Source organism: Telmatherina bonti (assembly GCF_933228915.1).
Source record: "Telmatherina bonti genome assembly, chromosome: 16".
Classification (NCBI taxonomy): domain Eukaryota; kingdom Metazoa; phylum Chordata; class Actinopteri; order Atheriniformes; family Telmatherinidae; genus Telmatherina; species Telmatherina bonti.
The window spans coordinates 7,805,154-7,827,942 of record NC_136614.1 but is presented as its reverse complement, the minus strand read 5'-3'; the positions used below and the strand labels follow the sequence as shown (position 1 = coordinate 7,827,942).

At 48.1% G+C, this 22,789-nt stretch overlaps 1 protein-coding gene across 4 annotated transcripts in view; it reads right to left on the bottom strand.

Moving 5' to 3' along the window:
• The window catches only part of adgrg6 (adhesion G protein-coupled receptor G6), a 136,519-nt gene that overhangs the window by 70,885 nt on the left and 42,845 nt on the right, over positions 1-22,789 (bottom strand). For all 4 annotated transcript variants that reach the window (XR_013771611.1, XM_079255006.1, XM_079255008.1 and 1 more), the window contains one exon: positions 17,092-17,145. Coding sequence is in view for 3 of the 4 variants with exons in the window: in XM_079255006.1 (XP_079111132.1) it covers positions 17,092-17,145 (54 nt within the window). In the remaining variant the exon portion in view is untranslated. The remainder of the gene's footprint in view (positions 1-17,091; positions 17,146-22,789) is intronic.

Here is a 22,789-nt window from a genome sequence, read left to right as displayed (position 1 = left end):
TGAGGAAGAAGAAGATGAAGAAGTAGAGGAATATGAGGAGGAAGAAGATGACGTTGAGGAATATGAGGAGGAAGAAGAAGAAGTAGAGGAATATGAGGAGGAAGAAGATGACGTTGAGGAATATGAAGAGGAAGAAGATGACGTTGAGGAATATGAGGAGGAAGATGATGAAGTAGAGGAATATGAGGAGGAAGAAGATGAAGTAGAGGAATATGAGGAGGAAGAAGATGACGTTGAGGAATATGAGGAGGAAGAAGATGAAGTAGAGGAATATGAGGAGGAAGAAGATGAAGTAGAGGAATATGAGGAGGAAGAAGATGACGTTGAGGAATATGAGGAGGAAGAAGATGACGTTGAGGAATATGAGGAGGAAGATGATGAAGTAGAGGAATATGAGGAGGAAGAAGATGACGCTGAGGAATATGAGGAAGAAGAAGATGAAGAAGTAGAGGAATATGAGGAGGAAGAAGATGAAGTAGAAGAATATGAGGAGGAAGAAGATGACGTTGAGGAATATGAGGAGGAAGAAGATGAAGAAGTAGAGGAATATGAGGAGGAAGAAGATGAAGTAGAGGAATATGAGGAGGAAGAAGATGAAGTAGAGGAATATGAGGAGGAAGAAGATGAAGTAGAGGAATATGAGGAGGAAGAAGATGAAGTAGAGGAATATGAGGAGGAAGATGATGAAGTAGAGGAATATGAGGAGGAAGAAGATGACGCTGAGGAATATGAGGAAGAAGAAGATGAAGAAGTAGAGGAATATGAGGAGGAAGAAGATGAAGTAGAGGAATATGAAGAGGAAGAAGAAGAAGTAGAGGAATATGAGGAGGAAGAAGAAGAAGTAGAGGAATATGAGGAGGAAGAAGATGACGTTGAGGAATATGAAGAGGAAGAAGATGACGTTGAGGAATATGAGGAGGAAGAAGATGAAGTAGAGGAATATGAGGAGGAAGAAGATGAAGTAGAGGAATATGAGGAGGAAGAAGATGACGTTGAGGAATATGAGGAGGAAGAAGATGAAGAAGAGGAATATGAGGAGGAAGAAGAAGAAGTAGAGGAATATGAAGAGGAAGAAGATGAAGTAGAGGAATATGAGGAGGAAGAAGATGAAGAAGTAGAGGAATATGAGGAGGAAGAAGATGACGTAGAGGAATATGAAGAGGAAGAAGATGACGTTGAGGAATATGAGGAGGAAGATGATGAAGTAGAGGAATATGAGGAGGAAGAAGAAGAAGTAGAGGAATATGAGGAAGAAAAAGATGAAGAAGTAGAGGAATATGAGGAGGAAGAAGATGACGTTGAGGAATATGAGGAGGAAGAAGAAGAAGTAGAGGAATATGAGGAGGAAGAAGATGACGTTGAGGAATATGAAGAGGAAGAAGATGACGTTGAGGAATATGAGGAGGAAGATGATGAAGTAGAGGAATATGAGGAGGAAGAAGATGAAGTAGAGGAATATGAGGAGGAAGAAGATGACGTTGAGGAATATGAGGAGGAAGAAGATGAAGTAGAGGAATATGAGGAGGAAGAAGATGAAGTAGAGGAATATGAGGAGGAAGAAGATGACGTTGAGGAATATGAGGAGGAAGAAGATGACGTTGAGGAATATGAGGAGGAAGATGATGAAGTAGAGGAATATGAGGAGGAAGAAGATGACGCTGAGGAATATGAGGAAGAAGAAGATGAAGAAGTAGAGGAATATGAGGAGGAAGAAGATGAAGTAGAAGAATATGAGGAGGAAGAAGATGACGTTGAGGAATATGAGGAGGAAGAAGATGAAGAAGTAGAGGAATATGAGGAGGAAGAAGATGAAGTAGAGGAATATGAGGAGGAAGAAGATGAAGTAGAGGAATATGAGGAGGAAGATGATGAAGTAGAGGAATATGAGGAGGAAGAAGATGACGCTGAGGAATATGAGGAAGAAGAAGATGAAGAAGTAGAGGAATATGAGGAGGAAGAAGATGAAGTAGAAGAATATGAGGAGGAAGAAGATGACGTTGAGGAATATGAGGAGGAAGAAGATGAAGAAGTAGAGGAATATGAGGAGGAAGAAGATGAAGTAGAGGAATATGAGGAGGAAGAAGATGAAGTAGAGGAATATGAGGAGGAAGAAGATGAAGTAGAAGAATATGAGGAGGAAGAAGATGACGTTGACGAATATGAGGAGGAAGGAGATGACGTTGAGGAATATGAGGAGGAAGAAGATGAAGTAGAGGAATATGAGGAGGAAGAAGATGAAGTAGAGGAATATGAGGAGGAAGAAGATGAAGTAGAAGAATATGAGGAGGAAGAAGATGACGTTGAGGAATATGAGGAGGAAGAAGATGAAGTAGAGGAATATGAGGAGGAAGAAGATGACGTTGAGGAATATGAGGAGGAAGAAGATGAAGAAGTAGAGGAATATGAGGAGGAAGAAGATGAAGTAGAGGAATATGAGGAGGAAGAAGATGAAGTAGAGGAATATGAGGAGGAAGAAGATGACGTTGAGGAATATGAGGAGGAAGATGATGAAGTAGAGGAATATGAGGAGGAAGAAGATGACGTTGAGGAATATGAGGAGGAAGAAGATGACGCTGAGGAATATGAGGAGGAAGAAGATGACGTTGAGGAATATGAAGAGGAAGAAGATGAAGAAGAAGAATATGAGGAGGAAGAAGATGACGTTGAGGAATATGAGGAGGAAGAAGATGAAGAAGACAAAAAAGCAGGATGAAGAAGGAAGAGATGAATAAGATGAAGGTGAAAGAAGTTGGAGAAGCACTGCATCAAACAGAGAGAAACATGTTATTGGTAGAGACTCTGCAGACAGCCATGGTTCTTATCGTTTCCTGAAGAAGAACACGGTTCTGGGCCTCTTCATCACTCCGGAGCCGATCTGAGCAGCCGACAGCGAGGCCTGCAGGCGGCTTTTACCGCTGATGGCAGTAAGCTGCCCACACTTGGTTTGTTGCAGCATTTCAGTAGAAGAATTACTTGTTTTTCTTCATATATGTGGGATAAATGTTGAAACCCTTTAAATGTTTAATAATCATGTGGAATTAGTTGCATTCACATCAGTAGATTGCTCAGCGGAGGACGGGGGTGGGGGTGGGGGTTCGTACCTCCTGCTATGCTTCACAACGGCCACTAGGTGTCTCTCTGTCCCCTCTAATCAGGAGCTGTGAGCAGATAAAAGACTCCAGTTCGGGAGGGAGACCCTGCAAACTGCACACCTGCGCTTCTTTCTGCTGCGGTTTCGGGGGCAGCCAGTCATCCCAGCGTTTTATCGGGACATATCTTGGTAAATATGATTATTAATGCAGGCAGCTGAGCAGGACGTCTCTACCGAGAAGCTGGATGGACTGAAGACATAAAGACAAAGTCAACTGTGTTCAACTACAGCCATCACCAGACAACTAAAGTCCTCGTTAGCATCCCAGTATGAGCCCAGAATCACAACAATCTCCACGGCGACCCAACACCTCCACATGATTGACAGGTTTAGCAAAGAACTTAAGTCTAAGAAGGAGGTCTGCTCAGCTACAACCCAACCACCTTTCAAGGGAATCAAATATGTATTCAGTCTTAAAATCTCTCATTTGGATATAAAAGCAGGATTTGTCAGCCCGTCCCCACCAGCCTGCAGAGACACCTCATGCCGAAGAGTCTGTGGACACCGGCTGCAGGGACTTCTTCCCAATCAGCTCACAGCTGAGACAGCTCGGATGTCCACAAACTGCCAGCCGTTCAGCTTGTTGGATCAACGTTTCAAACAGACTTTAAGACTTCATACAGATGAGGAGAGTGATTTCCGCGTTTCGGATGTCTACGTCTATGGTTGCTGCATGACATACTGTTCTCGGATGACAGTCCACACAGACATGTAAAATGAAAGTGCTCTTTACATTGGCAGGGCGGCGCAGGCGCAGCCGCTACACCCACAGCGGATGCAGCTTTAAACGGAGCTGCAGCGGATGAGCTCTTCCAGGTTATGAGACGGTGAGCATCCACAGCGACGGGTGGCGTTGGGGAAACGTTTCTGGTTCCCATCGCAGAGCCTCCTGAACTCTGATCCTTGCTGTGATTGGACGTGCTTGGATCTGACATCAAACCGGGCTTTACGTTTCCCTGAGATGCCGCCGTCCCTCCGACATCTGAGAGTCCCGAAGCAGCGCCAGCTTGTGTGCCGTTTGTCGTCTCGGGGAGGTTCACATGGCCTGCTGTGCTTGCCGGGTCGGGATCATTTCCAGGGTCTGGAAGCTTTTCAAGCCCAGACATGAAGCCTCGATCTGGGGCACTGATAAAGGAGTCGGTGGGGGGCATGGAGGCTGAAGGGGGATTAAGGCCAGAAGTCTGCAGGATGGCTGGAGTTAGCGGAGAACCGGCGCCAGCGGCAGCATCTGCTGCTGAATCGGCCTGTCCTGCTGCAGAAAGTCGCCCGTCCGCTGTGTGTAACTTTGGAACAATGTCTGCAGGGTTAAACCTGGAGGCGTCCGCACGCCGATACGACTCGTCACCGTCACCAACGGAAACGAGAGGCAGCGAGGTGCTGGACGGCTGCCGAGTCCAACGCTCTGCTGGGTCCGTCGTCTGGCTTGCAGGTTGGGTCCCGCCCACCTGGGAGGTCTGCAGGTGTTTGTTCAGGGGGGGGCGGGCCGGCGTGGGCTCTAACGTGGCCCGGCCGGGGAAGGGAGGAGCGAGGGAGGGGGTGATGAAGGATGGGAGGGGGAGGGAGGAGATGGCAGAAGGGAAGTGAGTATGAGGTGTGAGGCTCGCCGAAAGAGAGAGAGAGGGTGAAACATGAACCTGTGCGTGTTCAGGCTCGTGCACGTATGCGTGCGCTGAGCCGAGCGTGTAATCTGGCCCCAAAGCGAGCTGAGGGGTCAGCGAAGACGCAGCGAGGTGTTCCGGAGCGGGAACTCTGGGAAACGCAGAGCCGAGATGGAATCTGCTCTGCTCTGAGGATGACTGCGCCGAGGCGAGAGGAAGAGGACCGTCTGTGATCCCGGCAGCCGATGCATCGAGGGACTGGTTGTCACGGAGACGGGAAGACAAAGAAGAAGAAAGCGGATCGGGGTGTGTGCGGATGTTGGCCTGCAGCAGAGCCGTGGTGCGTTCGGTCCGAACGCCGACTGGCGGCGAGGAAGACGGCGGACGTCGTACCTGAAGCCACTCACCTGAAACTAGACGGACGCCAGTCAAATCCGTCTGGTCAGACTGAGGTCTGAGCTGACGGACTGGCTCTGAGGCCGGCTTCAGACCCTCCACAGGGGATCTGGTCTGATTGGAGGTGGTCTCTGGGCCAGGACTCAGCGACTGGTCGCTTCCCGACGCGTTCGGATCGATTCTGGAAGACTCCGACTTGCCGTCGGAAGATTTTTCTGCTGAAGCTAAAACGTGTTCAGGGAGCGGCGATCCGTCGTCGGCCGGCGTCTGAGAGCCCGAAAACCCACGAGGCCAGGAGAGTTCTGCACCGGCAACCTGGTGTTGGTTCCGAAGGACGGAAGACGGAGACGGAGAGGACGGAAAGCCGTCGGAAAGCCGTCCCTCGGCCTGCGAGGAAGAGGAGGAGGCCAGGAGGAGAGAGGCTTGCTGAGGAGCAGAGAGGGGAGCAGTTGACTTGTCTGACAGTGACAGGGGAGAGGATGGAGCGATGCTACCGGGGACGAAGGACGAGGAGGAGGAGGAGAGAGAAATCAGAGAAAGTGAGGAAGGAACGATGCTGGCGGTGTCAGAGGGGGACGTTTCTGGCGAAGCGGGGGACGGATGGGTGGAGCCTGATGGATGTACGTCTCCACTGCTGACATGATGAACCCGGCTGGTTCTGCCGAGACGGAGTGGAGGAGGTGAAGAAACGGACCCATCGGTCCGGTCTTTCCGCCACAGGACCAAAGAGAAGGCCTGCGGCGGGAAGACGGACGCCGTTGGCGGTGTGAGCATCGGCGTCTCCATCTCCTGGGCTGCTGTGGGGGACCGTCCCTCCGGTCCACGTCTCCGCAGGACGTCCCACTCGCTCAGACCTGCTGCCGACGTCTCAGACATACTGGACGCTTCTTCCAGGGAGTCACTTGCATCCAGTTCATAGCGGCTGTAGGCTCCGGCCTCCTCGGCGAGCTCGGTGGAATCGTACCGGAACGCCTCAGAACCTGAGGAGAACCCGGTCCAGTTTCCGCCGCTCCCGCTCAGCAGCGACCACCGCGGCGCTGCAGGTTTGTTCTTTCTGCTGATCTGCGCCGACCACAGCGAAGACTCCTTTGCATCTAAAGCCTCACCTCTGAGTTGCCATGGAGACGAGCCCTGAGAGGAGACCGAAGTGGCGGCGGGGTTCGTGGCAGCTGGTCTCGTCACACCTCCCAGCATGTGGGTCGTGTTTTTCAGCCAAACTCTGGAAGTCGGTGGGACAGCTGGTTTCGTGACGTAGACCTCCACCCTGCTGGGTGGCGCTCTGGTGGTAGCGGGCCGCCGTCCTGCATTCGGCCGCTTCCTCAGAGGTGTGGAGATGAACCCACCCAAACCCAGGGAGGGTTTGGAGCTTCGATGGTAGGTGACCCTCCGGACGGGGGCTGGGGGTCTGGGCAGAGATGGTTCATGTGGAGCGGGGACTGCAGCTAGGGGTCTGAGCTGATGTGGCGGCTTCGGGGGGCCGGAGGCTCCAGCTGCCGAGCTGAAATCCGTAATCGACCTGCGAAGAGGAGCTCCAGGAGGCGGTGCTAAAGCGCGTCTGCTTTGTCTGATTGCAGGATGAAGTTCGGCTCTGGCAGATTCAGATCCAGAAAGTCTGACAACTGGACCAAGGCTGGGAGCACGACCACCAGTCGGGTGCTCGGAGCGCGAAGCCCGACGTCCAGGCCGTGGAAAAGCTGGAACGTCAGCAGCCTCCTCCGCTGTCACACCAAGCAGACGGCATCACGTTACAGAAACAGGAAGGAAAACAACTTCATCACATTTTCACAACAATGAGCTTCGGAACATAAAGGTTAGAGCCAGAAAGGAACGATGAAATCACTCCCATGTGACGACAGGACAGAGAAGACGAACAGAAAAGCGTGGAAGCAATGTGCGTCGCTATGCATGCAGGGTTACCCTGAGAGGAGGCGGTAGCGGCTGCTATGTTAGTCGCTGGCTGGTTGGCCGCTACGAACAGCGGCAGAGGCTTCGTTCCTGGACGTATTTGTGAAGAAAAGAAGGATAGGCATGATTGAAAGATGGAGAAAGAAGAAATTATTAAATTCTTTAAGAATTTTACAGAATTTAATCTACAGATGCAATAAAAGGTCTTTTTTTTTTTTTTTTTTTTGGCAAAAACATTGGATTCACCGTCACACACTGATATCTTCCACTGATCAGACAGAAGTTCTTTGTTAATAAAATCTCAAACATAAGAGAGAAATGATCATGTAGAAGTGGAGAGAAGAAGAACTACATGCATGAGATTATTTTGGTTTAAATGAGCAGCTAGCAGCTTGAGCAGGTTTCCTTCTAGAAGAGCTGAGTCTGCTCTGATTGGTTGGCTCGCCGTGCCACACAAGCTGACGTAACGGAGCCTTTAAGCTGCTTTGTCAAAGTGTTAAGTTAAACCACAGACATCTACTTTTGTTAAATCTTCTGGTATTTTACGGGACGGTCACAACAAGTTAGTTCCTCTTGTTACAACATGCTGCTCAGTTAAGGCCCATTTCTGCTCCACGCAGATGGACGGACTGTTTCGTCCGTCAGCATGGGGCGGTTTCCCACGCAGCTTAGTCCGATCTTAGCAGAAAACAGAACAATACCACGACAAACCACCAGGGGCAGTGTTGAGTTGTAGAGGGAACACGCAACCAGCGAAAGGAACAAACCCAAGAAGAAGAGGAGGAGGAACAGGAAGCAAACGACACAGAAACCACCAAAACACCCAAAGAAGTTGAGGCGAACAATAAAACACTTAATGGTTTTCTTCTTCTGGTGTTTCTGGACCATTGACTTGAAAAAAGATGGGCGGAGCCTCTGTGACGGCACCCGTAGGTTTCTGAAGAGCGGAATTGAAGCTCGGTGGGCGGTTCCTACCATCACCATCTTGGCAGGGGCATGTGCGTCGTCTCGCCCGGAAAATACAAATATGGACAAAGAGGTGGAGCTGAGAGGGGGGCTGTGAGCGTCATGGTGGATGATTGACATCGAGCGAACGCTGAGCTTTCTGTAGCTAAGAGCTAACCGAGCTAACAGAGGTAAGTGGGCTAAAGCTAAGTCACGTTGTTAACCGGATAAAAACCGCGTTTTTCTACATTCTTACTTGAAGTGGGAGATCGAGTACCTGTCAATCAAGAGGACACGCCCCTAAATATGCCAAACTTCGAGATTAAATTATTTTTAATTGGGCAGGTTTAAAAAAATTCACTTCCCCCACAGTTGTCATGAAGGTAAACCTGACCTATTAAACCTAATATGGGTTTTGAATCCAGGCTGTAAACATGTTTATTTCTGCTGTAAACATGTTTATTTCTGCTGTAAACGTGTTTATTTCTGCTGTAAACATGTTTATTCCTGCTGTAAACATGTTTATTTCTGCTGTAAAATTGGTCTTTTTAACATGGGAGTCTATGGGGATTTGCTCTGTTTTGCAGCCCCTAGTGGATGAAGGGGGAACTGCAGTTTTATGCACTTCAGCATCGGCGTCACTTTTAACTGGCGGAGGTTGCCGCGTGTTCTGGATGGTTGTAAACAACTTCATAGCAGTGCGTTACCGCTAGCAACAGGTGTCAGAACACAAAATGAACTCTGAACTCAGCATTGCCCCCTAGTGGATGAACTGACTTCACAACAATGGCAAGGGAGACGTGGTGGTATGAGGACGGCGATGTTTGAAATGGACGTTGACCTTAACATACGTAAGGAAGCAGAAATAGGCCTTTAGTTCGCTCGGCTTCTTTTTTTAGACATCGGATAAAAAAGTTCTTTAAAAGCAGTAAAGATCACCGAGCTGAACCTTGAACATGTGATGAATTTGTTTCAGTTTTCTGTTTTTAAAGCTGTAAATTTTCCTTCATTAAACTCAGGAAAACTTTATCACTATGTCACAGTAAGTTTTATTCTTTTCTTATCGAATAAACCCAACATGTTTGATGGGAAATAATGAGTTAAATTAAAAAACAGAATTTGTCTTGAATCAAATTGAATTTATAAAACATTTTTCATAGCATAAAGCAGCTTTACAAAGTACCAGCAATGATTTCTGATTAACCCTTTAAGGCGCAAACTAAAAACTGAGTAGAAACTCAGTTTTGATCTGAAGTTTAAAATTTTTATCTATATACAAATTTGTGACACAAAAAAATTAAAAAAATTGTTCATACTATTCAAATTTTTTGGCAGTAATATAGAGAAATATATAAACTTGTTGCAACAGTCAGCTGAAACTTCAGAAACAAGTGGAAGATTTTAATGGCAAAGTGGTTAAAACGCAGCAGGATGAAAGCAGTTGATACGTTTCGGCTGCGGGATTGAACCCTTATCTACCGGGTGAAGGAGGTGAAGAGCTCTTACCATGCTTCGTTGGGTTAGTAGCTGGCTGGTTAGTGGGAGCAGACGAAGCGGTTGCTGCGATGCCGGTTGTCTGCTCGGCTATGAGGGAGGTAAACAACCACAGCATGTCAGTCAGCTGATCAGACATCATGTGCAACCGTAGCTTTAACATTTGCTCATGCTGGACTGGATTTTTGGGGTTTTATGTTGGATCAAAGGTACGAGTGCTGGGAACAGTCTACGACTGCGGTAGTTTAACTGCTCTATTTTTATTTTTTGGGACAGAAACCCATTTCAACAGAGTTTGGAGAACCGGAGCAGAAACATGTACGTCACCCAACATGCTCCTTTCCAACAAAGATCGAAGCTATTTCCACATTTCTCCTCCAGTCAGCTGTTCACAGCCTGATACAAAAAATCCATTTTAGGTTTAATAGGTCAGGTTTACCTTCATGACAACTGTGGGGGGAGTAAATTTTTTTTCTAACTCGCCCGTTTAAAAGTAATTTAATCTCAAAGTTCGGCATATTTAGGGGCGTGTCCTTTTGATTGACAGGCACTGATCTCCCGCTTCAAGTCAGAAGAACGTAGAACAACCGCGGTTTTTAGCCGGTTAACAACGTGACTTAGCTTTAGCCCTCTTACCTCCGTTAGCTGGTTAGCTCCTGTTATCTCCAGGTTAGCTCGGTTAGCTCTTAGCTACAGAAAGCTCGGAGTTCGCTCGATGTCAATCATCCACCATGACGCTCACAGCCCCCCTCTCAGCTCCACCTCTTTGCCCATATTTGTATTTTCCGTGCGAGATGACGCACATGCCCCTGCCAAGATGGTGATGGTAGGAACCACCCACCGAGCTTCAATTCAGCTCTTCAGAAACCTACGGGTGGCGTCACGGAGGCTCCGCCCATCTTTTTTATATACGTGAAAAAACATGGAAAACATGACAAGACGTCTTTGGCATCCAGATAGTTAAGAAAACAGCTGTAGCTGCTAGTTAAATGACTCAAAATGACACTTTAAGTCTATTCCTGTTTTAATATTAAATCAATCTTCCAAACAGAGCCTGAATTTATAACGTTAACGTCTGTGTCGATTTTTTGATTCCATTCAGTCGTCCATTAAAATACGTTTAAATATAAAAAAGTTCCTTTTAGGGACAAATATTGTTACGTGAAAAATATATTAAAATGTGATCATCGGCATTTACTAATTAAGCCTCTAATTAATTAGATTTGGTTATTTCAGTCCCACTGTCGGAGGCCTAATGAGATTAATTAAAGATGATTAGAGATGAAGATGGAGGAAGGAGTGATGTGATGAAGATGAGGATGGAAAGGTGAACAAGGTGGTGGGAGAACAAGCAGATGCTGTACAAACACACACATTACTGACGGTCACACTGAAGTTCATATCATGTGAATCCATAGCAGCACCCCCCATGTCTGGGTCAGAAAACACCGGCCCTTTCACTTTACTGACATTTAGACAGCACTTTTCTGACGGTGCGTACAAACAAAAAGGTGTGATTTTCATTGCATGATTTAATTTATACCGAAGGAAAACTTCTATTCAAGCTTTCAGTCCAAGTAAACCGTAGAAATAACTGACTAATTCTGTCTTTATTAGACTTTCTCCATCAGCTGGAATACATTTTTTTCTGTTTCCAACGCGGTAAAAGCTGTGAGAACTTTATTCAAACAATTCAACGCCACATATCTAAGCTTCATCATCACATTGTTGGTGAATTTATTAAATCAATTCCCAGTGACATCGGTGAAAAGAAGATTTAATCTGACCATGACTTCCACGTGTGTTAACAAGCAAAGAAAAGGCAAAGTGCGTCACCGAGGCCTTCATCAGCGGAAATCTAAAGGAGATGAGGAGAACGGCCTGCCCCGACTTCAACATGGAAAACCAAATGAAAAGGTGAAAACACAACAGATCAGACAGGAAGTTAAAATCAGCAACATCTGGAAGAAGAAAGAGGAAGAGGAGGCTGGAAGAATGACTGGAAGCCGACGTGGAGGCGGTGAGGGCTTGCTTACCGTGGCTGATGACATTAGTAGCATGGATGGTGTTAGTGGAGGCAGTGGAGGAGGTGGTGGGGGAGGAAGCTGCTGGTGGAGGAGCAGGCGATGGGAGGAAACACACAGATGTAGAGGAAGATGAATGCTTGTGATGCTGCATGATGTCATAGTACGTTGCAGTAAAACATGAAGCGGTGAGAAACACGTAACATCCGGAGAAAAGTTCATATAGAACTCATTCATGACATCACAGCCGTCGCGCTCGTAGTTTCATCGAGACGAGATGCAACAAAATCATGGCCGACAGGAGGACCTGAACAGTTAGCGCACAAACCTGCAGCTGGTCCTGGAAAAACCTTCAGAACCGCTTCATGGTTCTTATAGAGACCGCAACAGCAACCATCACACTGCAACAGCTGGCCAATCAGCTGCAACCATCGCACTGCAACAGCTGGCCAATCAGCTGCAACCATCGCACTGCAACAGCTGGCCAATCAGCTGCAAGCATCACACTGCAACAGCTGGCCAATCAGCTGCAAGCATCTCACTGCAACAGCTGGCCAATCAGCTGCAACCATCACACTGCAACAGCTGGCCAATCAGCTGCAAGCATCACACTGCAACAGCTGGCCAATCAGCTGCAAGCATCACACTGCAACAGCTGGCCAATCAGCTGCAAGCATCACACTGCAACAGCTGGCCAATCAGCTGCAACCATCACACTGCAACAGCTGGCCAATCAGCTGCGAGCATCACACTGCAACAGCGGGCCAATCAGCTGCGAGCATCACACTGCAACAGCTGGCCAATCAGCTGCAACCATCACACTGCAACAGCTGGCCAATCAGCTGCAACCATCACACTGCAACAGCTGGCCAATCAGCTGCAAGCATCACACTGCAACAGCTGGCCAATCAGCTGCAAGCATCACACTGCAACAGCTGGCCAATCAGCTGCAACCATCACACTGCAACAGCTGGCCAATCAGCTGCGAGCATCACACTGCAACAGCGGGCCAATCAGCTGCGAGCATCACACTGCAACAGCTGGCCAATCAGCTGCAACCATCACACTGCAACAGCTGGCCAATCAGCTGCAACCATCACACTGCAACAGCTGGCCAATCAGCTGCAAGCATCACACTGCAACAGCTGGCCAATCAGCTGCAACCATCACACTGCAACAGCTGGCCAATCAGCTGCGAGCATCACACTGCAACAGCGGGCCAATCAGCTGCGAGCATCACACTGCAACAGCTGGCCAATCAGCTGCAACCATCACACTGCAACAGCTGGCCAATCAGCTGCGAGCAACACACTGCAACAGCTGGCCAATCAGCTGCAAGCATCCCACTGCAACAGCTGGCCAATCAGCTGCAAGCATCCCACTGCAACAGCGGGCCAATCAGCTGCAAGCATCCCACTGCAACAGCTGGCCAATCAGCTGCAAGCATCCCACTGCAACAGCTGGCCAATCAGCTGCGACCATCACACTGCAACAGCTGACCAATCAGCTGCGAGCATCACACTGCAACGGCTGGCCAATCAGCTGCAACCATCACACTGCAACAGCTGGCCAATCAGCTGCAACCATCACACTGCAACAGCGGGCCAATCAGCTGCAACCATCACACTGCAACAGCTGGCCAATCAGCTGCGAGCATCACACTGCAACAGCTGGCCAATCAGCTGTAACCATCACACTGCAACAGCGGGCCAATCAGCTGCAACCATCACACTGCAACAGCGGGCCAATCAGCTGCAACCATCACACTGCAACAGCGGGCCAATCAGCTGCGAGCATCACACTGCAACAGCGGGCCAATCAGCTGCAACCATCACACTGCAACAGCGGGCCAATCAGCTGCGAGCATCACACTGCAACAGCGGGCCAATCAGCTGCGAGCATCACACTGCAACAGCGGGCCAATCAGCTGCGAGCATCACACTGCAACAGCTGGCCAATCAGCTGCGAGCATCACACTGCAACAGCTGGCCAATCAGCTGCGAGCATCACACTGCAACAGCTGGCCAATCAGCTGCGAGCATCACACTGCAACAGCTGGCCAATCAGCTGCGAGCAACACACTGCAACAGCTGGCCAATCAGCTGCGAGCATCACATGGGGTTGATGATGTGAGGACACCTGGTCAGATCGATCCATGGGCAAAAAGCTTAAACAGATAAAAAAGCATAAAGATATGATCTGTATAACTGGCATGCAGCCAGCAAAATGAATAAACCACAGAAGAAGAAAAGGGAAAGGAAGAAGAACCGCCAAATAAAAAGCACCTGAAGAAGACGTAAAAGCAAGCGAGGAGAGCTGATAGGAACTTTGTGGTTTTCTTCTTCTTCTGGTGTTTTCAGACAGTAAAGAACTTTCTAGCGGAACGTCACCGCGACCGAAACGATAATAAAACACCAACATAAACGGCTGGACGGAGTAACTAGAGAGAGTCAGCCATCTTTAACAGGGTGGTTTGAACAGGTTAGCAGTCCACGTTCCAGAGGCCTGCTGGGAGGGAATTCCAGAGATGAGGCGGTGAACGCTCACATGAAGGAATCGTTAAAAACTCCTCGACCCGTCTCGGCGTGGTTGTAACCGTAAATCTAAGAAGCTAAACAGGAACGACCTTGAGGACCCCTGTGGGGTTTGGGGTCCTGACCCGAGGTTGGGAGCAGGTTCAGACGAGATAAACATGCAGCAGAAGCAGAAGTTACAGACATGTGACAATGAGCAAACCGGACTGAGGAAGTTCCCAGCGTTCCGGGATCTGCAGTGATGGTGTCAGCGTTGTCAGCAGCTTTGTTGCGACCACATGGACACGTCCAGGGACCGGATTTCCAGCCTCGCTGGAGGCGATCCAACATGAACTATGACGAGGGGTCAGAGTCAGACTGGGAAAAGGCTTCAAGGTTCTGCTCTCCAGTTCAACCTTCATGGACCAGTTCAGCTGGGAACGGAGACACAGAGCCGTGTCCGTGTTCTCCCACGGCCTGCCGACCTTCCCGTCATAAAACATTTATATCCCATCAGCTCCGCTTCGCACGTCTCATGAGTCCGATTCCTCCGAAAGCGACGTCTGGAGAAACGTTCCTCTGAGGTTCCAGCAGACGGACTGGGCCAGGTCATCGGCTACTGTTCTGACCGAGTCCCTGGAGCTCCGGATCCCATGGCGTTCCAGATCACATCAAGTTCTGGATCACATGGCATTCCAGATCACATGACGTCCTGGATCACATGGCGTTCCAGATCACATGGCGTTCCAGATCACATCAAGTTCTGGATCACATGACATTCCAGATCACATGATGTCCTGGATCACATGGCGTTCCAGATCACGGCGTTCCAGATCACATCAAGTTCTGGATCACATGGCATTCCAGATCACATGACGTCCTGGATCACATGGCGTTCCAGATCACATGACGTCCCGGATCACATGACGTCCTGGATCACATGGCGTTCCAGATCACATGGCGTTCCGGATCACATCAAGTTCTGGATCACATGGCATTCCAGATCACATGGCGTTCCAGATCACATCAAGTTCTGGATCACATGACATTCCAGATCACATGATGTCCTGGATCACATGGCATTCCAGATCACGGCGTTCCAGATCACATCAAGTTCTGGATCACATGGCATTCCAGATCACATGACGTCCTGGATCACATGGCGTTCCGGATCACATAACGTCCCGGATCACATGACGTTCCGGATCACATCAAGTTCTGGATCACATGGCATTCCAGATCACATGGCGTTCCGGATCACATCAAGTTCTGGATCACATCAAGTTCTGGATCACATCAAGTTCTGGATCACATGAAGTTTCTTGATCCCATGGCGTTCCGGAGCAGAGTCGTTTGAGGCCAGTATGGACAACATTCCAGCTCTGCAGCAGCTGCTGGTCCAGATGTTTTCCTCTCAGGCCAGGCTTTAAAGCAGGAGTGTCCAAAGTCGGTCCTCGCTGTCCTGCAGTTTTCCATGTATCCCTGCTCCAACACACCTGGCTTCCGTTAAATAGCTCCAACTGCCTATGGAGTTGATATGACTGAATAAATTGAGTCCGGCGTGTTGGAGTAGGGATACATGGAAAACCTACAGGGTGGTGGCCCTCCAGGACTGGAACCGGACACCCCAGCTGACAGATGGGAGCGTGAGCAGTGCCGAATGTTTGGCAACGACTGGGAATTCCAAGGGAAGGTCGGCGGAGCGTAAACGTACAGCAGCGAAAGTAAATCCTCTTTTCCAGGATTTCCTCCTCCTGGTTGGGATTCTTGTCCTCACACGACCTCTTCATCCCGTCTTCCAGCGGAGCGCACATCGCTTCAAACACCACAAATCACAGCTTTACGTCTGCGCCGCACGTGGCGAGCCGATGTCTTTGGAACGATGGGAATGTCGCTTCTCCCTCGGCATTCACTGAAAGTAAAACTAAAAATCCAGTTTTCCTCCTGAGCAGGTCTTCTTTCTCCCACTTCTTTTCTTCAGGTCTCTGATCTGTTCATTCTCCTTCCGTCGGACCTCCGGCCCCGTCCGGAGCGGGTCGGAACCTCCGGCCCCTGTCCAGAGCGGGTCGGACCTCCGGTCCTCAGGTCGGACTTCTGGCCCTGTCCGGAGCGGGTCGGACCTCCGGTCCTCAGGTCGGACTTCTGGCCCTGTCCGGAGCGGGTCGGACCTCCGGTCCTCAGGTCGGACTTCTGGTCCTGTCCGGAGTGGGTCGGACCTCTGGCCCTCAGGTCGGACCTCCGGCCCCGTCCGGAGCGGGTCGGAACCTCCGGCCCCTGTCCGGAGCGGGTCGGACCTCTGACCCTCAGGTCGGACCTCCGGCCCCGTCCGGAGCGGGTCGGAACCTCCGGCCCCTGTCCGGAGCGGGTCGGACCTCTGACCCTCAGGTCGGACCTCCGGCCCCGTCCGGAGCGGGTCGGACCTCCGGTCCTGTCCGGAGCGGGTCGGACCTCTGGCCCTCAGGTCGGACTTCCGGTCCCGTCCGGAGCGGGTCGGACCTCTGGCCCGCAGGTCGGACTTCCGGTCCCGTCCGGAGCGGGATCGGAGCCGAAAGGTTTCCTGGTTTTGGGAAAACATGGAGGATCTGTGTGAAACTCGTTCCTGTTAGAAAACAAGATGTCCATGTTTGGCTTCGCGGATCGGCGGAGTCGGAAAAGCTCCGGGCAACCCGGCAGCCAGAAAAATGTCCCTCCGAGGCTTCTGTCCAGCAGGGGGACTTTGCGGATTGAAGACCTACAGAGCAGAGACTGACAGCAGAAAGCAGCGTCCTGTAAAGACAAGTGGATCTGATGCTACTTCGCTGGATGAAGTGAAGCTTGAACACCTGAGAGTTCAGAGGGAAGTTTTTATCGGTTTCTTCTCAACTTTCCACTCGTTTTAATCCTGACTGACGGCCGACGGTCTGCAGCGCGACCGCAGCCTCCTCCAGCATCACTTCATCAATCAGAAACATGACGGATCATGACGGAAGTACAACACACACACACACACACACACACACCTTTCACTGAGAAGCTCCACAACAACAGTGAAGGTAGAAACAAAGGTTTGTGTTTGTTTTGCCTACCTGGGCAGCCCAGGTGGGAGGAGTCGCAGCTGCTGGTCACGTCTGTGTTGGAACCTTCAGGGGAGAAGATCAAAAAGAAGACGGTTAAAACATCAGATTGGATCAGTTTTCCCATCATCCCTTTCTTTCATTCTCCCGTCAACCTTCCTCTCCCTCAAATTACCACCCACATTCTGGGGGGTCCCGAGGGTCCTGATCGTCTACTTTGAGCTAGGGCTACGAAATTCGGCACACATGTATAACTACCCACGACGAGCAAAAAACTCAATTATGCACCTGTTACCATGGCAACGGGGTGTCCGCCATCTTGGTGTTTCTGCTCTTTTTATCACTTTAAGCGCATCGTATTTGAACAAACTAGTCTGAGGGTTTTCATGCGATTGACTCCATACTCAGCAGGAAGCTTCGTGACAAGATGGGGACCAAAAGTTAGTGAAATCTTTCCAATAGGAGAAAGCGTGTTACCGTGGTAACCAATGGAAGAAAGCCTTCTCGCCACGAAACACAGTTTACTCATGTCTTCGCAGAAATAAATCCGAACAGCACGAAAATTCCAAGAATTCATATTTGGTAGGTCCTGGTACACATGTGTAACATTGCATGAGAAGCAATAAAGTGTCTTAAGCACCTGCTACCATGGCAACGGGGTGTGCGCCACCTTGGCGTTTACGCCCAATTTCTTTACTTAAAGCGCATTGTATATCCCCATAGAAACACAATGGATCTGCAACAAAAAGAAAGGCATATAAAAGTGTTTGGTCCTTAACATAGTCCACAATGTGGGCAAGGGGGGGGTGTCTTGGGCATGAGGCGAGGACCCGATGACCCGATGGGCTAGGAGCTTTAATTATGATTATTATATATCTTATTTATTTAGCTAATTCCCTTTCTTTCTTCATCCGTAAGGTCCATTTCAGTCCCTTACATATGTAAACGTCGGCGTCCTCATTAGTCAGTTCATCCACTAGGGGGCAGTGCTGAGCTCAGGGTTCTGGCAGCGTTTAGTTTTAACACTTTGCTATAAAGTTCTTTACAACCGTCAACAAAAGTAAAAACAGAAGAAGAAAAAGCTTTTTGTTATTTTCCACTCCTGCTTCTTATTCAGGTGCCATTTTTTTTGGTGGTTTCTGCATCTTCTTCCTGTCCCTCTTCTTCTCTGGTTGTGTCAGCTATACGACTCAACGCTGCCCCCCCCCGTGGTTTCCAGTGGTACTGCTCTGTTTTCTGAGTCAAGTGGTGGAAAGATAAATCCCTGAAAAACAGAATACGGGAGACAGACGAAACTGTCCGTCCATCTGCGAATCTTCTGCGTTGAACAAAAATGGGTCTTTATTTGCATCCTGTTAATTTCTTAACGTTTATTGGCATATTATTATTATTATTATTACCAAGATTATTAATCTGTTTTCTCTGTAGAAACGATTATATTATCATTAATTTGTTTCTCGTTTGCCCGTCTCTTTCCTTTATTAATCTCTAATGTATTTTTTATTTATTTGCCTTATGCTCAGTAATATAACCATTCCTGCTTCTATTTTTATTTGTCTCTGCATTTTATTCTGACACATTAACACTCTGAGTAAAGTCCCATTCGGCTTGTTGAAACGTAAACACATCAGTCCTGTTTTATCCACCTCGTTTGTTCAGCTACAACTCTTCTCTCTACAGTCTGTTAGCATGAACAGAAACTAGCCCTTTTGGCTAAATCTGGCACACGTTACACGTTCCCATCTCCCTGAGAGATAAATCCCAGCAGAGCGCGAGAAAAGTACTGCTGCTCTGTAAACATCTTCCTTTTCATCCGAATGATTCAGCGGCCTTCTGCTTCACCTTTCTGCACCGCTGCAGCTGAATCAGCAGCAGATCGCCACCTGAAGCACAATAAACCACACCTCACCTTTCATTTAAATACACAGCCACACCAGCTGCACAGCTCTTTGTTCCAGGCAGAAACGCTTGTAAATCTGGTTCCGGTGCGGCTTCATGTTCTGCTGCTGATGCACGTCGGCTTGAAACAAAAAGCTTCCTCATTCATGCATCATCTGTTAGCACAAGCAAACTGACACATACAGGGTGTTAGCAGCACTCACCACTAGCTGGTGCAGCGGTTGTTAAGCGAATGCAGTGAGGGTAGCAGACTGCGAAGAGACGGACAGGTTAGTGGACATCAGTCATGTTCGTCATGCAGAAGAGTTCTTACGCTGAAAGGGAAGTTAATTACTCAGGGACAGAAAAACAGTCGAGGTCTGATAACAAATTATAATGTAAGTAGTCAAACTGTCACACAGGCTGTTTATGAACTGCAGGCAGGGCTGGAAGGAGATACGACAGGCTGGGATGAACATGGAGGCACAAATGAACAAGGTGCCAGTCATTCAGAGCTACCAGGAATTAGACAGGCCCATCAGAAGAACAGAATAAACAGCATCTTCATTTTCTCTTCATGTGTGTGAGCTGTCAATCATTTCTGCTTCATCACAGACATCAGAAACATGACGCTGGATTCTACGTTCTGATCTCAGAGTGAAGCAGATAAATGGTTTCATCGTGAACTTTGTGGGACAGGAAGGAGCTGAAATGAAAACTATCCAGACTGGAGACGAGTCAGAAACATCTTCAAACAGGTTGTTTCTTCTGGGTTTTTTATCTGGCGGTTTCTGTGTTTCTTCACCTTCTTCTTCTATGGTTTTTTCCTGGATGCGTGTCGGCTCTACCACTCAACACGGCGCCTCCGATGACCAGCGGTCCTGCTCCAACAGCCAATCTATGGCTATCAGCTCATTGATGCTGCGTCCAGCATCAATGGCCTTTACAGTGGCGTTGCCGTGGTTACCCCACAAATCCAGGAGAATCTCCAGAATCCAGTTAACATGTTGTCACAAACTGACCAATCAGAAGGGAGTACCAGAAGAGCTGTACGTCAAGCCAACGGAACGCGGCGCCAGTAAAATCCACCTTCAGCTTCAGTCCTGACGTTTGCTTTACTTTTACACTTTAGTCTGTTTTGAAACGAGAAGGTTTACACTATTACTTCAGCAAAAAGGCTGAGTTGGTATTTCTACACAAGTCTTTTTCTGCTCTACTATCTGGACTTCTGACACCTTGGTTTTATTTAATAAAGGAAATTAAAGTTTCACCACTTGTTTGAAGATGTTTCTCATTTGTCCGAAGTTCAGGAGTTTCTTTCAGGAAGTCTTGCTGTGTTTTGTCCTCATTGTTGCAGTCGGTGTGATTTGATATGAGGAGGTCTTGAAAAAAAAATCACCATGATCTAAAACTGTCTCAATGAGATGATTTCCCTAAATATGTGGTTTATTAACCAACTAGGAGATAAAACAACAACATTCTGTTCTTTCTGATCTGTAAAGATCCTAAAGGTCTCTTGGCAGATCGAAGACTGTAAGACTTGGTGAGATGGATCACTTCTGCAGAAAAACTCTTATCATAGAAACATGTATCTGGAACATTAAAAACAAATATGTGGAACAGATCCTTCATGTGGCACGTCTGTGTGGGCATGCAGGACCTCCTGGGTTTCTGGAGAGTTCTGGTCAACAGCCAAGCATGTAGCTGGAACTCATTAACCTGTCATCTTAGGTCCAAATCCACCAGAATGTGGCTGAAGTCTGCTTGTAAACACACTGGCTGAACAATAAAGCTATTCTCTCCTGAAACTACGAGGAGTTTATGTGGAGTTGGGACTTTCACCTCCTCCGAGAGCCTTGAAAGCAGATGAAGTTGTGTCAGGAATCCTGATGCTTCCACTACAAACTTCTGGTCAGAAAAAAGCCTTTAACTGCTGGGAAGGGTTGGGATAGTTAGCATGGTTAGGATAGGGAGCATGGTTAGGATAGTCAGCATGGTTAGGATAGGATAGTTAGCATGGTTATGATAGTCAGCATGGTTAGGATAGGATAGTTAGCATGGTTAGGATAGTCAGCATGGTTAGGATAAGATAGTTAGCATGGTTAGGATAGTCAGCATGGTTAGGACAGTTAGCATGGTTAGGACAGTTAGCATGGTTAGGATAGTCAGCATGGTTAGGATAGGATAGTTAGCATGGTTAGAATAGGATAGTTAGGGTAGTTAGCATGGTTATGATAGCATGGTTAGGATAGGATAGTGAGCATGGTTAGGATAGTCAGCATGGTTAGGATAGGATAGTTAGCATGGTTATGATAGTCAGCATGGTTAGGATAGGATAGTTAGCATGGTTAGGATAGTCAGCATGGTTAGGATAGGATAGTTAGCATGGTTAGGATAGTCAGCATGGTTAGGACAGTTAGCATGGTTAGGATAGGATAGTTAGCATGGTTAGGATAGTAGGATAGTCAGCATGGTTAGGACAGTTAGCATGGTTAGGATAGTAAGCATGGTTAGGATAGGATAGTTAGCATGGTTAGAATAGGATAGTTAGGGTAGTTAGCATGGTTATGATAGCATGGTTAGGATGATTGGGATAGTTAGCAGAGTTAGGATAGTTAGCATAGTAAGTATAGTTAGGATAGCTGTAAACAGTTTTCTTCGACCAGCCATGAATTAAGAACAAAAACATGACGTTATAAAAATAAACAGGTTTTCCCACAGAGGTGGGCAACATATTGAGTCCGCTTTGGTTGTGTGTCCCTTTGATTTCATTCACTAAGACACGGTTGGTGGGGTGGTCTCCTGGTGGTTGGCTTGGTGTCTGGACTACCCAGGTTTTTATCTTCTTAACTGGTTTTAATGGTGGGTATTGTTGAACTGAGAAGCGTCTAACTGGATTACCCTGGAGGGATGAATAAAGTTGTCTTTGACTTTAAAGTTCCATGAATGGTGAACCACTCAGGGGCCCTCAATTTGGCCCCTGGCCCTCTGCTACTCCCTGGGCACCCACTGCTCTATATTACTAATGAAGGATGGGTTAAATTCCTCAGATCTTAATCAAGTCAGCATCTGCTGGACGTTCTGGACCAATAGATCAGGAATGTCAGCGTCTCCTGGAATGGTCCAAGTTTACATCCAGCAGCATTGATGACTTTCAGTAACACATCTGGGCCAATGTGTGGGTCAACATGCTGCTAACGGGGCGCCGAGGGATCAAGCTACTTACGACACCATGTACTCCTCCGAAGCCACAGCCACTAAAGACATGCAAATATTTGGAAATATGTTCATAATGACTGAAAATATCCAAATTTCACCTTCCAGCCTTTAAGATACGACAGAATTTAGGATAATTTTAGAAAATGCTCAGCAGAAGAAACTCCTGTAAAGAAAGAGTTCCCATTAAAATGACTACAGTATAGTATTCATCACTATTCATTGTCCCTCTACTCTAGTTGGTCACCGGCAGTGGCCTGATCAGGAACCACCTTTCATCTCAACCGCATGTTGTTTAGGACCCTACAACACATGGACCGATGCGTGTCCCCGTCATCACACTCTTCCCTCACTCATGAACAGGACCCTAAGATACTGGAACTCCTCCAGTTCCCAATCCAGACAGGACACGCCACCTTTTTCTGTTGGACCACTTCATACTTGGCTTCAAATCACTAAAGCGAGAGCTGGAGATGAAGCCAACAGGACCACATCATCTGCAAAGAGCAGAGACCACCAAACCAGATCCCCTCAACACCTCGGCTGCACCTAGAAATTCTGTAATGAACAGAATTGGTGTTGAAGGGCAGCCTTGACGGAGTCCAACCCTCACTGG